We start from the raw sequence: 15,963 nt of genomic DNA on the forward strand, positions 1-15,963 counted from the left end.
AACTGTAGGTCCAGTTCCGATTAGCCTTACTGTGCATAAAGGGGACTTAAAACACCAAATCAACCAACCAAATCATTAATATAGGATCATCAACCAGCTGGTATTATTTTTGGCACTGAATGTACGAAGACATGTAACATGTAATGTATGTAACATCATAGTGCTTTTGCGAGAAACAAACTTTCTAGTATTCTCAATATTATTTTTCTTCAAAATGCATTTTGCATTCCTAGTACTCTTATAATATTCAACAATAAGCTCTTTAGTGAAAAACAAATGTGCAAATACATGTTAAGAAATAAAAATTTATATACATTTTTTTGAATTGCGGTATTCCTATTAAACAAAGAATATTTCATTGTCTAGAGAACATTTACGTAAACAATACGTTGATAACATTTTCATTGAAATACAAAATTGCTCGATTCGGTCCGATAAATAAATCTTTCGCGTTTTTAAATACTTCCAACTCTGAAGAAAATAATAATGTATTAGAGAATAATTCCTTGACTGAAAACAAAGAAACTATTGTTACAACTTTATTCCCAGGAAACAGCTGTATTAGAAGCAACAGGCGGGTTTCTTATGGATATATTATCAGGCAGGAGAATATAGTAAGGTAAAACGTTTTCCCATTTGTACATTATTGTGATTTGTTTATAATTATGAACTTTGTAGTGCTTGATTTGTACTCTTACTAAAACAACATTAAAGCTAGACAAATAACTGGAACTGCAAAATAATGGTATTCAGTAGTGTTTCTAATGGGTGGGTCAGACCATACCAAAAAAATCCAGGTGGTTTTCAATATTTTTCAAAGAATATTATCGTAAAATGTATGAACATTAGTTTCTTTACTCGATACTTCCTAATAATACTCATCTAGAGATATACAGGGGGTATATGTAATGACGTCACAGATGCGATCAAATGTTGTGTTGGGCGGCAAAACGGGCTTTTTTTTAACGACTGTAGCGCCAAAACGAGGCACCAACGAGAAAAATGTTACTGAGAAAAGTTGTTTGGCTTGATGTCCTCTATACGTCTCTGTGATTCGTGGGCACCATTAAGATAACACTCTTTGTATATATATATTACTATTATTGTGAAATATTTGCTACATTACTTTTGGGACCACATTGATGATAATATTATTATGAAACCATTGTTATGTAAAGACTGCACTCGTAAAAAATCAAGAATTCATCACCTTGAATAAATGGTGAGCTTTGGCAGGGGCGTACTGGCTCAGCCAGAAGAATCCACACAATCTAATTAAAATTTCTAGTGGTAAATATTTATCTAATACATAGGCCTATCTATATTACTGGTCTTGAATCGTCAGCATAAAATTTAAAAATTTTCCCATTACAAACAAGAAAATAGAATGAAACACCTCTCTCTGTCCTAGAGATTGTACTTCTTTGAATCAAAAACAACTGTTAATAATGCAAGTTTTGTGCATTTTTGTAACTATATTTTGAAAAAAAAACATTTTCTCCTCTTAAGACTGATATCAAATTCAAAGTGTCCAAAAATGTTAATGGGCCTCAGGTGGCAAATATCCTCTTGTCCCAATGACTTAGGTCTTCACAGTATCATAGATATTATCTGTTGATATCCAAATGAAAACTATTAGCCTACATAAGCAGAAAATGGACAATGATTTTCCATTTTTATAATTATCCTACATTTGATTTAAGAACAATTAAAGTAATAAGCCTTTTGTGCTGTACAGTGTGTAGTTAAATACTAAATATGTAATACAAATTAAGAATATATCTAAAATGATTGGTATCTCTCAAAACTTGTGTAATCTTCTTCCAGTAATGCAGCTGGCATTTTTACTACCAGGATTGCTGTATTTTATTTGCTGTGGAGCGTTTCGTCCATTGTCACAGCGATCGAATTATGCAAGGAAACAACCGCCCTTTACACCAAAAAATATGAATGCAAATCGCAATTCAAGGTGCATAATTTTCCCTGGTAAGTCATAAATCTTATGCATTTTCATCATGTTTTTTGGCCATATAGGACCAGCTTATTGCACGTCTTTTACAATTATTCACTAAGAAATATTGTCCATTAGGACACAAGGCTTGCAACTGAAGTCGGTACATTAACCTAGCAGGAATATAAAGATATGGCAGTGGAAGGCTTAAGCCGTAAAATTGTAGGTTTAGAGGAATTATACATAAAAGGCTTGATAGTATAGAGGTTTATTTAACAACATAATGCCTGAAGGGCTTGAGACTACATAAATGATGATTATAACAATATAAACAACCAATCTAAATACAATAAATAATAAATAAACAATTAAATCTTTACATTACTAAGACTTCCTTACACTTTCTTTAACCAAAAGGATTTTCATTTTAATATTAATTTTTCCCCCAAAAGACATATCTCTGAATAGAACAAAGATAGCTGTGCTTTAACTAAAAATCCCAACTAAATATACTATTTACATAAAAACTTAAAATAATAAACCACTACAAAACAACTACTCCCTTTACTTTGTTCCATTCCGATATGACCCCTTTCAACACTCAAAGATAGCTCTACTTAACGTGCTTTAACCTCAGCTAATCAGTGGGAAGTGAAGTTCCCACACGAGGCTTGCTTTCCTCCAACCTCCGGTATTTTATAGCCACGCCTCTTTTTCCAAATCAAAGCCATCTGGTGGCAAACTAACTAAACATTTCTCTTTTTTTAACACTCGTACACCTTGCATATGGTTATACATAATATTAATTAATCTTCGATAAATGTGACGTAATTGAAATTTTAAATGTGGGTAATCCATTAGAAGTGTTCCAATACTGAATTTAATAATTTGCAGGCTGGAGACAAAAATTTGCCCATTTAAAAAAATTCTTATCATCATGAATTCTCAGCTCGATTTAATAGATTTCTCAACAAACTTTTCTTATCAAATTTCTCTCTCAATTTTCTTTATCTTTTTGAACGTTCTTCATCAGTTTTCTTTTAAAATTCTGCATCACGTATCTTCACTTTTTTTCTTTTAAATTTCTTATTGATTTCTTAACGATTTCCACAATTTTCTTCCTAGAACTTCTTAATCACAATTCTCGATGAGTTATCTAAATTTTATTTCTTTATGAACAGTTCTCATAAAATTTCTAGATTTTTTGCTTCTTGAAGTTATCTTTATTAACTTTACTTATGAATTTCATTGGTTTGCTTTCTCAACTATCTTCAGCAATTTCCTTTCTCTTTTAATCGGGTGGTGCTTTTATGCAGGTGGCGCCAGCATCTGCAATTTAAGGTTGCTGATGGGGTGCAGAGCTTACTTTGAGGGGTGCTATGTGTGTTTCATATCCTTAAACATGTGCAGAGTGGCTCACACCTATGATTATTATTATTATTATTATTATTAGACCTGTTATTATTATTATTATAATGAAAAGCAACAAATCTCTTTTGAAGTTGTAAAATCATTTATGGTTTGCAGTAAGGTTAGACAGACCTAAGCATACAGGTTTGTTTTTGCATCTGTTATGACGAATACATTGTAGTTTTACTCCTGCAAATATAAATTAGTTCTACGTTACTTTATGTGATACATTATATTCTAAAAAAACAAAGTACCTATATGAAATAACCAGATATGGAAACAGATAAGGATCATTAAGGAATTTCTTAAATTATTCATATGAATTAACTACTAACTATTTAAAAATAATTCGTTTCTGCATGGTAATTAAATTGACTGATTGATTTGTTTTATTTTACTTCATTTTTCTTCCAATTTTTGGCTAATCGCGAAAGTGAAGGTGAACAGTGATAAGATGAAACGGTTGTAAGGACAATCACAAACGGGACAAGATATGCTGGCCTTTATGTCCAGACACCAGAGCCTCGTTAGAACGGTAGTTAAAGAGCAATAGTTCTATTTCAGAGAAGCAAACTGGGACTGGGTCTACAGTTTCGACTAACATCACGGTAAGCACAAAGCTACATAACAACATGTATGAGACTACACTGATTGTTTCTGAGTGGCTTCACCTCCGCAGGTACAAAGTGGTGTGGTCCTGGGAACGACTCCTCCAGTGAGTTCGATTATGGCAGCGCACTGGAAACGGATAAATGCTGCAAAGCGCACGACAAGTGTCCGGACTATATAAGTGGCGGGGAAACAAAGCACGGTCTGGAAAACACTTATCACTTTACAAGGTAAGGTCACAAGCGATTCCTGGCAGATGGCTCCTTTCCTATTTGAAGGGCTCGTGGGTAAGTGGCAATTTTGTCATTATTGAGTTACAAAGTAAAAAGAGTCGATACCGATGCCTATGCATCGGTTGGAATTCATCTACCGATACCAGCCGATACTTCTAAAAAATACCGTGCGACACTTCCGCGGAATCTAATTATCCTGGAAATTATGCAAAATTCAACCTTTTTTTATTCTGCACCAATTTGCACGAGAAACTATATTTTGTGAATACATAATATCTATTTTAATATTCTGAAGTAATTCTTGAATGTTCTAAAGCAAATTTATTTGTAAATCGACGCATATAATTGCAGAACATTTACTCATCAATACTGATCAATATTTTGAAGAAAAAAAAACTCAGATATCGGTATCCGTGGACATCAGTAAGAGTATCGGCATCTGTATCGGTTCAAAGTGGTATCACCTGAGCCCTAAAAAAAGTGCCATCCTCAAATTCGCGTGCCGGCCCCTGTGGCAGAGTGGTTAACACATCGCGCTACGACGCCAGGGATCCCGGGTTGTCATCAATTTCATCATATCATCACTCATCCTTGCAAATTAGCCAAAAGTGGCACAAAAAGAGAAGTAAAATAAAGCAAATCAAATCAAAATCCAATTCGCGTGTAATGGACATTTCCACTTTGACATGAAAAACGTTTTAAATCCATTCATTTTACAGATAATGACACAAACATGAGATGTGCAAAATATCTCGGCGATATTTGTTTTGGTTCTCGAGAAACACGCCTTCAAACACCGCTGAAATTCACCTCCTACGTCACGGATTTGAAAACGTCCTCTCCACAGACACGAGTTCCCCTGACGTCATCACATAGAAATGCGTGCAGGCAGAGCTTCTGCTCGCCCCGTCAACGTAGCATGAGCCTCGGAAGCGATGGCAAATTCACTTGTTATTGTGTAAAAACAAGTATCTTGCAACTTCCAGTGCAAAAATCTGTGCTCCATTTCTTGGAGATGAATTATGCCCTAGCAGTATAGCAGTATTTACTATAATTCAGCCACTCGGTAGAGGGTTTCCCCACGCTGAAAGCAGGCGTGCCGCAAGGATCGATATTAGGCCCCCTCCTCTTCACCCTTTACACTGCAGATTTGCAGCAAGTCATAAGATTCTTCACTCCACATTTTTACGCAGACGATACCCAGTTATATTTCTCAGATCATTACGCTTCGTTGGAACATAAGCTTCAGTCACTAAATTCTGACTTGAACATCGTCAGTAACTGGTGTGTATCTAACGGTCTTAAAATAAATCCAGAAAAATCCACTTTCATGATCATTGGTTCTAGTTATTCAAGGTCGTTAATTAAAAATATTAAGATCGAGCTCAAAATAAACAATTTGTCCATTGTCAGGAATAACACTGCTAAAAATCTTGGTCTGATTTTTGACGAAATTTTTGATTGGACAGAACATGTAAAGACGCAATGTAAGAAAGCTTATGGAACACTTAGGAATCTGAATCGTTTCCGTGACTTCCTCCCTGCGGAATGCAAACTAAGACTCATCCAAGCGTTAATCTACCCATTGTTCGACTATTGTGATAATGTTTACGGCCCGCAACTCTCGCAAAAGCTCAGTAAAAAAATAAAAATGGTGCAAAATGCGTGCTTCCGATACATTTTTCAAGCCAAAAGATCCGATCATATTCTTCCATTCTTAAATAATAATCAGGTTCTTACCATGGCAAACAGAAGGAAGTTGCACTATCTCTGTTTTATACGCCGCATACTGACAGAAGGTAAACCGCAGTACCTGTTTGAGAAGATGCATTCCCGTAGGGAAATCCATCAGTATGTTACCCGTAAGCGGAACAACTTCGATTTACCCCATCACTCTACCACGGCCTACAAATCCTCTTTCTCCTTTTCGGCTCCCAAAGTATGGAATGCATTGCCTGCAAATATCGCTAGTGTAAATAACCCATTATATTTCAAAGGTAAAATAAAAGATCTGCTGTTAATGGAACAATGGCAGAGTCGGGGCACATACTGAATGTATCAAGTCACTCACTATAAGGAATTGTATTATTGTATTATTATTACTATTGTCTTTTGTATTTCTAGTTACACTCTTTTTTTGTATCCAACTAATTCCTATGTATTTTTTCTTTCATCATTTTTTATTTCTTATTTTTATTATTATTATTATTCGTTTAGCTTACTGCTCCATAAGTTTATATCATCTCATATGTATTATCATATTGACAAGGGTTAGGTGGCAGAGCAGCCCTTGGCTGAACCTCGCCCGCTGAATAAAGAAAATTTATTATTATTATTTTTATTAGGGTGACAAAGCAAACCTTGTAACAGTCAATGGCTGAACACGTGAACAGCCTCGTTCATTGCGAATAGATAGATTGGTTCTGACTGGCAAGAACTTAATGTTATAGGAATGCCTTTTCTGGAATTACAATTATTTTCGTCATAATATTTTCTTCGCAAATTTTAAGATAATACTTTTAGAACACTGGTTTACACGCCAATTTATGCAATATAAGAGGTGATACGGTATAAAAAGGTACGGTGTTTTTTTTTAATTTCCTGCAGTAAATGACAGTTTTCTTCAGTTAATATATATCTATTGCAAAATTTTGTATTTAGCCTACTTTTACGTCGCTTTTCCGTTCACTTAGTTTAACCGCAACGATGAGAACGCATGGTTAATTTAGTATGTATCTTCTCTAACATCATATTTCTTCCCACTTTTGGCTAATCGCTACAATGAAGATGAATGACTACAAGCAGTATTCGAAGTCGGGGTGCAGGAGTTCACCCCCACCACACACACACACTACCACCAACTGCACAATCTAAGTATCACCCAACCTGCCACGATACGAGACGAACTTTTTCTTCTGTCCCATCTCATTTCGAAAACATTCACTTGTCCCATCTCCTTTTATGAGACAAGACGGATAATGTCTCGTCTCGTGAGCAACACTAACATTAACAATAGAAGCATCCCCTTAGCTGTCCCCAAAGTCTCGAGCAAACATCCTCCCATGTAACATTTCCATTTCAATGAAATGTCACTCACAAGGAAACAGTCATGCCCAGGTCGAGAGTCAAACCTGGAACATGGTTTGCATTTAAAAGCAGGATAATATTCAGTTTTCGAGGGCTCGTACCGTCGAAACCAGGAGTAAAAAAAATATATATATATATTAAGAAAGTTTTTTTTTTTTTGTATTTATAATGATAAATCTTTGCATACGTTGTTAATTCTATATTTTTCTAGACTTGAGACGAGAACGAGAATTGCCCTCCCAAACCGAGACGGATGTTTATAAATTGAGACGAGACTGTCAATGAGACATTTACAAATAAACACAAAACAGACATTTACAACTCTAAACGAGAACGAGACCAAGGCTGCCATGTCTCGTCTCGATAGGATCCTTAGTGGTGAAGTTGTGAACCAACCAGTTAATGCGTTTCGGGGTAACGAGATGAGGCGACTTTTTTCGCAGTACAAAATTCAAAATATATCGTACCATTTCAGTATGGGATATTGTTATACACATGGGCCTATATATAGTTCACGGAGTAGGGGGGATGGATCAACTTTTGGTATGATTAGGGTTGCTTTATTTCGTAAGTGAAAATCCAGGACACAGCTGGCTGGAAGCTTGTTGGGGAGCAAGGGGTGCTGGACCCGACAAAGTTGTGTGTATGTAGTCACGAAGTCACGCTAGTATTGATACTTTTCTGTTCATCTTGTGTCACTGCGTTTTTAAAAACCAAATATCTTTAAGATGACTCGAGGGGGAAAAAAATACTGATTTGACAGTCTCAATTCAGTTTCTAATCGCAGAAATTACGAAACTATCAGGAAATTGCAGACATTGGTCTGCAGTCCCATCTGGTGTGTGCATGGACGTCCGCAGGATTTTTTCCAGGGAGGGGGGCAACATGGCATATTTTCCCCAATAATAGTGTTCATCCCTCAAAAAACATTCCTTAAATTCGTATTTATCATGTTCGTGAAATAATTAACACATTATTGTGGCTGAAATTAAATTATATGTGTGAAATATGTAATTTTTTGTTGACTTTCGTTTTCCAGGGGGGGCCACGGCCCCCCTTCCGGACGCCCATGGGTGTGTGGAATTACGAAATTTCCTTCCCATCGGTATCCCGTCCTATTCGTCTCTAGTTTAAGAGAATGAAATAAGTCCGAAGAAATTTTTATGAACAAGCGGATAGAACAGGTAACTCTGGCAATTTTATTGAACCAAAAAAAGAGTGGGGTGGATCCGTTGAATCTCCCTTAAATACGCCCTTGGTTATACATATTATTTCCTTGTAATAATTATACATAAACTAAGTATAGATATGTACTGTGCATCTAACGAAATCTTCTCAGTGTATTTTCTCTTATCTGCACAAAAATATTTGATCATAATTTGCGCAACAGAAATGGAACACAAACTGAAATTGCTTTATGGAAAAGAAAGTAAAATAGGCTTTATAAATAAAGTGAAGAATGTGAAAATTCTTATTTTGCACTACATAGGTCACGGTAAATTTCGATAAATATAAGTTTAAAAAATATTTTTGAGTGTCTGGTCATCAACCAATTTTATAAGCAATATTTTTCGCATAGCCTGAGAACACACACGCAGCTGAACCATTTCATTTATCTTGCACGTGAGCAGCACTGATATTTCATAGAAGAATGATCATTACAAAGCATAGCTTTCCTATCTCCTATCGCTCCTTCTTCCATTATTTAAATCGGTACAGATTTGTAAAACTGCTGCACGTGTTCGCTCACCGTGGGCTACCCATCCGGAACTGGATGCTCGAAGCAGACGACAAACGAGCTCTCTCTAAGGCGTGACGTATTAACATGGCGGCGGCGTGTTTTCAGCGCAACGCTAGCCTCGCAACTTTGGAAGTCTCGTTTCTGCCTTAAACTGGACACAGAGAAGCGCGAGAACTTGCAGGGGTCATTTTTCCAGGGTGTAGTTTTTAAAATTGTTGTAAAAAAAATTGAGTGGAAATGTCCATTGCCATGTCTCGCAATTTGCTTTGCACTCACTCAACGATTCTGTACATAACTTACTTCCTCAGGTAACACTATAGTATAGGGGTGACGGATTTCTTCAAATTTACAGGAGAAAGTACTTACGGAAATCATTTTCTGTAGCGTTGTGGAAGTTCGTGAATGTAGGTTTGATCCATTTTAATGCAAATACATGTTGTTTTCTGCGAAAATCTCTGTCCGACACGCTGTTCCTGCTGCCGCCATTTGCTTTCTGCACGAGAGCACAATGTTCCGTGTGTTAGATGACGTAAACCCCGTAGTCAGTGTTTCAAACTAGCGTGTTTTCACTAGAACATGACGTGTCAGAGTATTTCTCCTTTTTTTTAACTATGCTTGCCTAACCTAACTTAACCTAACCTAATCTTACGGAAAATGGTTTTTGGGGCTAACGTGAATGGATTTTTGGGGCTAACGTCAATGGTTTTTGGGGCTAACGTCAATGGTTTTTGGGGCTAACGTCAATGGTTTGTGGAGCTAACGTCAATGGTTTGTGAGGCTAACGTCAATGGTTTGCGAGGTATTAGCATAATTTCAAATCCGGGCATGAAAGTAGGTATTTTTCGGTGAACTAGGTTGCAACACTGCATAAATCGACAAAACACTCGCACAACGTGCCCTGAACCAGTACGCTATCGCCCGTCATAATATGTTACAGAGTCGAAATAACAAGTAACAGTAAGTACTCGTAAATGTAAGAAATAGGTATTATCTTAGTTAGTAATGCATTATTTCACCTTAGGAAATGTTCCGCATTCCAAAATAGTACGTTAGCAATGTATAAAAGTGCGAAATATATGATTTATAGGTGTCACCCCCGTACTATAATAGTACCCTTCCTCATTACGCAACATTTCATTTACAGGCTCAGCTGTCCGTGCGACTATGAGTTCTATAAGTGCCTAAAAGCAGACCATTCAAACTCAGCGTACACTTCAAAAGCCATTGGTATAATATACTTCGACATCATGCCTTCGAGATGCTTCAGTAAATATTATCCAGCAGAGTGTGTTGAAGACTGGTTGTAAGTAAGACATTCTTTATTTCAATGTTTGTTCTGTTGATTGGGATATTTGTTTTCACAAGAAGCAAGGTTTCTTGTGGTTGAAATATTCTCTGCGTTGGGTGGGTCTTTCCCTTCTAAAACCAACAAGTTCCCGTATCCTCTTTCTAAAAGGAACTACAGGGTGGGTCAAAAGTCGCAATACACCTAAATAAAAGAAGCCACTGTGGGGATAGGTGTCAGTGAGTGTTGGATATGCGTGTTGGGGGTGGGGGAAAACTTTATGATGAGGTTGATCTTGACGGCCGCCATCTTGAAGTCCGCCATCTTGGATTCAACTTCATTTTTTTAAATGGGAAGGGGGTCGTCTGACACATAATTTTAGGCTAGAATTTTGTCAGGAATTAAATGGTGTTGTCCATTTTGACGTATCTTTATTCGTGTAGGAGTTACAAAGGTTTCTTTTTTCAAGTTTTGAAAAGTGGCACACTTTAAATGATGTGTTCGATGTGGCCTCCTTCATGCTGGACAGTCATTTCCATTCTCTTCTGTCATTCCGTATGCACACGTAACAGGACATCTGGTGTAATAGCCGCACATGCATCAATGATCCGCTGTTCCAGGTGGCGAAGATCATTGATTTTGACCGCATACACCATGGCTTTGAGGTGGCCCCATAGGTAAAAGTCCAGGGGAGTGAGATCGGGGGATCTTGCAGGCCACTCCACTGGATCTCGACGGCCAATCCAGCGCTGTGGAAACTGTTCGTTGAGTAATCCACGTACCTGCAGGCCGTAGTGAGGTGGTGCCCCGTCGTGCTGAAACCATAAGGGGAAGTCACCATCCTCCGTCGCTACGGATGGGAACACCAGCTCCTCCAACATCTCTTTGTAACTGTCGGCATTCAAATTGTTGTGGATGAACACAGGACCAATGACCCGTGTTCCCCAGATCCCGCACCACACCATGACTTTGGTATGTCCAACCATCTTGGATGGATCAGTCCAATGTGGGTTACTGTATGACCAATAACGCAGGTTCTGCGTGTTAACCTCCCCGTTAACGTAAAAGTTAGCTTCGTCCGTAAAGAGCACATTCTGGGCGAACTGTGGGTTATCTGCAAGCTGTGCTGTTGCCCATTCCGCAAACTGAAGCCGGCGATCAGGATCGTCTACAGAAAGGTGGTGTAATAACTGCAGCTTGAATGGATGAAAATGATGTGTCTTCAAGATCCGGCGTATGGAGCATCTGCCAACACCAGTCACATGAGATATGCTACGCACACTCCTTGTGGGACTGAGGGCGAAGCTACCTAACACGGCGATGGTTGTCGCCTCATCTGTTGATGAACGTGGCCTCCCAGACCGTGGCGTATCTTTCACACTCCCTGTGGCAGTGAACCGGGACAGCAGTGATGCAACTGTGGCGTGGGAAATTGGATGTCGGTCTGTATGGCGAGCGTTGAAATTGGCTGCAATGGTGCGAGAACTTCTTTCCCCTGATATTAGGATGATCTCAACCCGTTCAGCGTCGCTTAGTTTCATGTTGTCCTGTCAACCTGCAACGAAGAGAAAACCTTTGTAACTCCTACACGAATAAAGATACGTCAAAATGGACAACACCATTTAATTCCTGACAAAATTCTAGCCTAAAATTTTGTGTCACACGACCCCCTTCCCATTTAAAAAAAATGAAGTTGAATCCAAGATGGCGGACTTCAAGATGGCGGCCGTCAAGATCAACCTCATCATAAAGTTTTCCCCCACCCCCAACACGCATATCCAACACTCACTGACACCTATCCCCACAGTGGCTTCTTTTATTTAGGTGTATTGCGACTTTTGACCCACCCTGTAGTTACGATATTCCCTTTCTAAGAGAAACCAGTTCCAGAACCCTCTTTCCAAAAGAAACTAGTTCCAACAGCCCATTTCTAAATGAAACTAATTACCGCATTCCCTTTCTAAAAGCAACTAGTTCCCGTGTCCCATTTCTAAAAGCAAATAGTTCCCATACCCCCTTTCTAAAAGCAACTAGTTCACGCATCTCCTTTCTAAAATAAACTGGTTCCCGCATCCCCTTTCTAAAATAAACTAGTTCCCGCATCCTCTTTCTAAAACTAGTTCGCGCATCCCCTTTCCAAAAGGAATTAGTTCCCGCCTGGTCTTTCCAAAAGGAACTGATCTCCGAATGGCCTTTTCAAAACAAACTAGTTCCCGCATCTCCTTCCTAAGTTACTAGTTCCCGCATTCCCTTTCTAAAAGGAACTAGTTCCCGCATCCCCTTATGAACAGTAAGGCTAATCGGGACTGGACCTACAGTTATAAGTGGGATCCGAGCCACTAAGTGCCTCCACCGGGTATCGAACCCGGGACCCCTTGATTACAAGGCGACGACGATACCACTGCGCCATCGGGGAGGCCCTGCATATTTAATTTAATCGACTAAAAAAGATCTTATCAAAAAGGGTTGCCTAAATAGAATATTCAACCAAATGAAAATGAGACATTTTTTTCCAGATGGTTTATTGCTTGCAATATATAAACATACAGGTAGTAATAGTGATACACGGGCTACATGTCCGCTACAAATAGTCGCCTTTTCGATTCAATCAAGTGTCCCAGTGCGTCGCTAGACTGTGGATATACTGAGTGAAGAACTTCCATCGTTGACTGAAGAAACAATTCAACGGCGTCAAGGACCTCAGTCTCGTTAACGTACAGGGGACCCTTTAGAGATTTTCTTTAGTGGTATAACGCTATGGTAGTCGCAGGGCAACAAGTTGGGGCTATGGGGGTGTGGATGCTCTAGGACCATAATGAAAGAGCTGCAACAAACCTTGGAATATTCCCACCATATGGGGATATGCGTTGTCGTGCAACAACATAACCTCATTACCATACACATCCTTCATACGACGATACGTTTTGGCTCCTCTAATACATTCTACCACCAAAAATTGAATAGCTACTTGCTGGGCATGTTTCAACGAATCCATGTCGCGACTATACATAGCCAAAGTGCTTCAGCAGGTGCACACAGCACACCAATACTTTCCGAAAATAGCAGATTGTGTCCTGACATAAACGCCATTTACGCAGTGCCCAGTGTACTTAAACAAGGATGTTAATACAAGAGTCTCACACTATTACTTTGTGGACCTTAATATTAATGGTACCAGACGTCTACAGTATCCTTATTGTTGTTTTCCATGATCAGTGATACTATCTGACTCAGTTGTTAGCAGATGCAGATGAAAAAGATGAGGTGGTATTTAGAACTGCATAATTTGTATTCATGTCCAGAAATTGGACCTAATGGAAATCGGTAAAGATGGAAAAGATTGGATTGATCTTGCCCTGGATAGGGACAGATGGAAGGCATGTGTTGGTGCAACCATAAAACTTCGAATTTAAGAAAGCTAGAAAGTTAGTTAGTTAGTCAGTGATATTAAAAGAGTCAATAAATCTCACACAAAATGATTATGATTATTATAGTTTTGCGTGGGCTCTCCTGGAACCCTATTGACAGTTTACGTAGGTTTCAGATCAAAGCACTAGAAAAGATACATTTTAAACTCACAGAATTTATCTTTTTTCCCAACAGGAGTATATATGGGAAGAGATGTACCAAGTACAAATATGACAAGACAAAACCCATGGAGTATCAATGGTTTGATAATCCATACTTCGATTAAAGTTCAAAACTATTTGGATCTCAAAACATAAGTATATTAATGTACATAAGCACTTGTAATTCACAGAGAACATATCGGTAATAAAATAAACTATTTTTTACTTATGGAAGTAATAAGGTTATTTTAGGAAAAAAGTCTCCACGACGCGCAACATAACGGAAAATATATTGTTTTGAATGGAAGTTTCTGTAAAGGGTTATTTTTGTTTTCTGGTGTTGATATTGTTATCGTGATATTATCAGCGTAAAGTTTATATCATTTGAAGGACAAGAGGTCTACGTATTAAAGTACATATTTATTAAATTAATATAACGCGTAGTTTTGCCACGAGAGCCGTTCTAAAGCGAACTAAGTACAATGATACTTAGTTCATTAGATTGGTTTGATTCGTGTTAGATTATCTTAATGGGAATTTTTCCGATAATGTACCTGCATAAAGTATGTTTGGGGTTCGATGAGCCTATAATATTTGGGTACCTGGAAACAAACCGGAGCGTTAAAGGAAGCCGGAGCGCGGTGCCGATCATCTCACCTGCACGGTATTTGGAAATGGTGAGTGGTAGAATCTATTTTTAACAAACCCCCACAGGAAGATATCGATCGTGATATGCTACAGCGTGTTCAGGAACTCGACTACAGGCTAGATATATATCGAGTTACCAAAAGGGCTCACATTGAACACTTGAATGGAATAAAACTTTATGAGTTACTCTTTACATTGATATAAACTTATTTCTGTAACTGAGTTTCATTAAACATGATTTACATGTGTTCGAAATCGGGAAGATCATTTGTAATAACCCTGTACAACTATAAAATTCCAAATATTATCACAAACTTTTACAATGTTTCGTGTAATACGTAATACGCCTGCTGTAAGAAAATAGTACGCATGACATGTACTAATGTAGTAGGCTAAAGTGTTTCGAAAACTCATTTAGATAAAAAGATTTCAATACCTAACATTATAGCGCAGTTCTTTACAAGACATTTCTTACAATTTCCAATTTCTTATCATTCTCTGACTGAAAATATTAAATGCATCAATTTTTTGCTATAATGGGCACAATATATTGGCCATATTACTTTACCAGAATGAAGGTGTAAACAAATGGTGCGAAACACAATTTGTGATTGCTTCTTACATAAATTTATTTGGAATTGATCCTAAAATTGCATATGCAATATAAAATATCATTCTGGTATTTCCCTTCCAATCAAGAATAGTGCGTCAAGTCAAGTTAAATTAGATTGAAACCTAATTTTGAAAATTGTATTCATAGTATATTATTGTAATATACATTTCAGTAAAGAAAAAAGCATTTGATATTTTTTTTCTTTCTTGAAACACAGAGTGGCTATTTATAAATGTGTGTTGTTAAAAGAATTTTCATGGATTCGTTCTCCTTCTCAACATTGCTAATAAGATAACAAGAGGACAAGTGGTGAATTTCGGACAAGTCGAGGTAAAAACTTCATTTTCCAAAAAACAATTAACGTGTAAATACGTTAAAACTTTAATTTTAACTGTTTTGTCTCTTTTTCCCATTTCTGTTTTAATAATTTACACTCCTCCTCTACTTCTCTTGATTTATCGTGGTCATGAGGACGATGATGGGTGAAATAATAGGGATGGTCCAAATACATATCCATGTACTCAGGATTCGACAGCATGAGCCCCCTGTACATGATGCAATGAACTCTACTGGCGCAAGCCATTTTTCAGGTGTTTTCTTTAAGATTTCATTTGATCTGCATTAGATTTTGCCATGGATGTGTCCAGGAAAAAATCAGTAATTTCTTACACACACAACACAGTGTGGGGTGTAGGACACCCAATTGTCAACCTCACTTCCACATAGTACACCGTGGACTGCATTTTGCAGACAAACGAGGCTCTGGCGTCTGTGTTTGTCCTTATGTGTGCTGAGTGCCCTTTGCAGCCTCAGCTTT

The 15,963-nt window shown here is 37.8% G+C and overlaps 1 protein-coding gene across 1 annotated transcript; it reads left to right on the plus strand.

The window, feature by feature from the left end:
- The first annotated feature begins 513 nt into the window (after positions 1-513).
- LOC145977992 (phospholipase A2-like) lies at positions 514-14,082 on the plus strand. Its single transcript, XM_083110351.1, has 5 exons — positions 514-619; positions 1,828-1,986; positions 4,041-4,200; positions 10,176-10,334; positions 13,920-14,082. Exons 2-5 carry the CDS (start codon positions 1,830-1,832, stop codon positions 14,008-14,010), a joined length of 567 nt encoding a protein of 188 aa, XP_082966477.1. The 5' UTR covers positions 514-619; positions 1,828-1,829; the 3' UTR covers positions 14,011-14,082.
- The last annotated feature ends 1,881 nt before the right edge of the window (positions 14,083-15,963 follow it).

This window comes from Lepisma saccharinum, chromosome 24 (genome assembly GCF_977018435.1).
Source record: "Lepisma saccharinum chromosome 24, izLepSacc3.1, whole genome shotgun sequence".
Lineage (NCBI taxonomy): Eukaryota > Metazoa > Arthropoda > Insecta > Zygentoma > Lepismatidae > Lepisma > Lepisma saccharinum.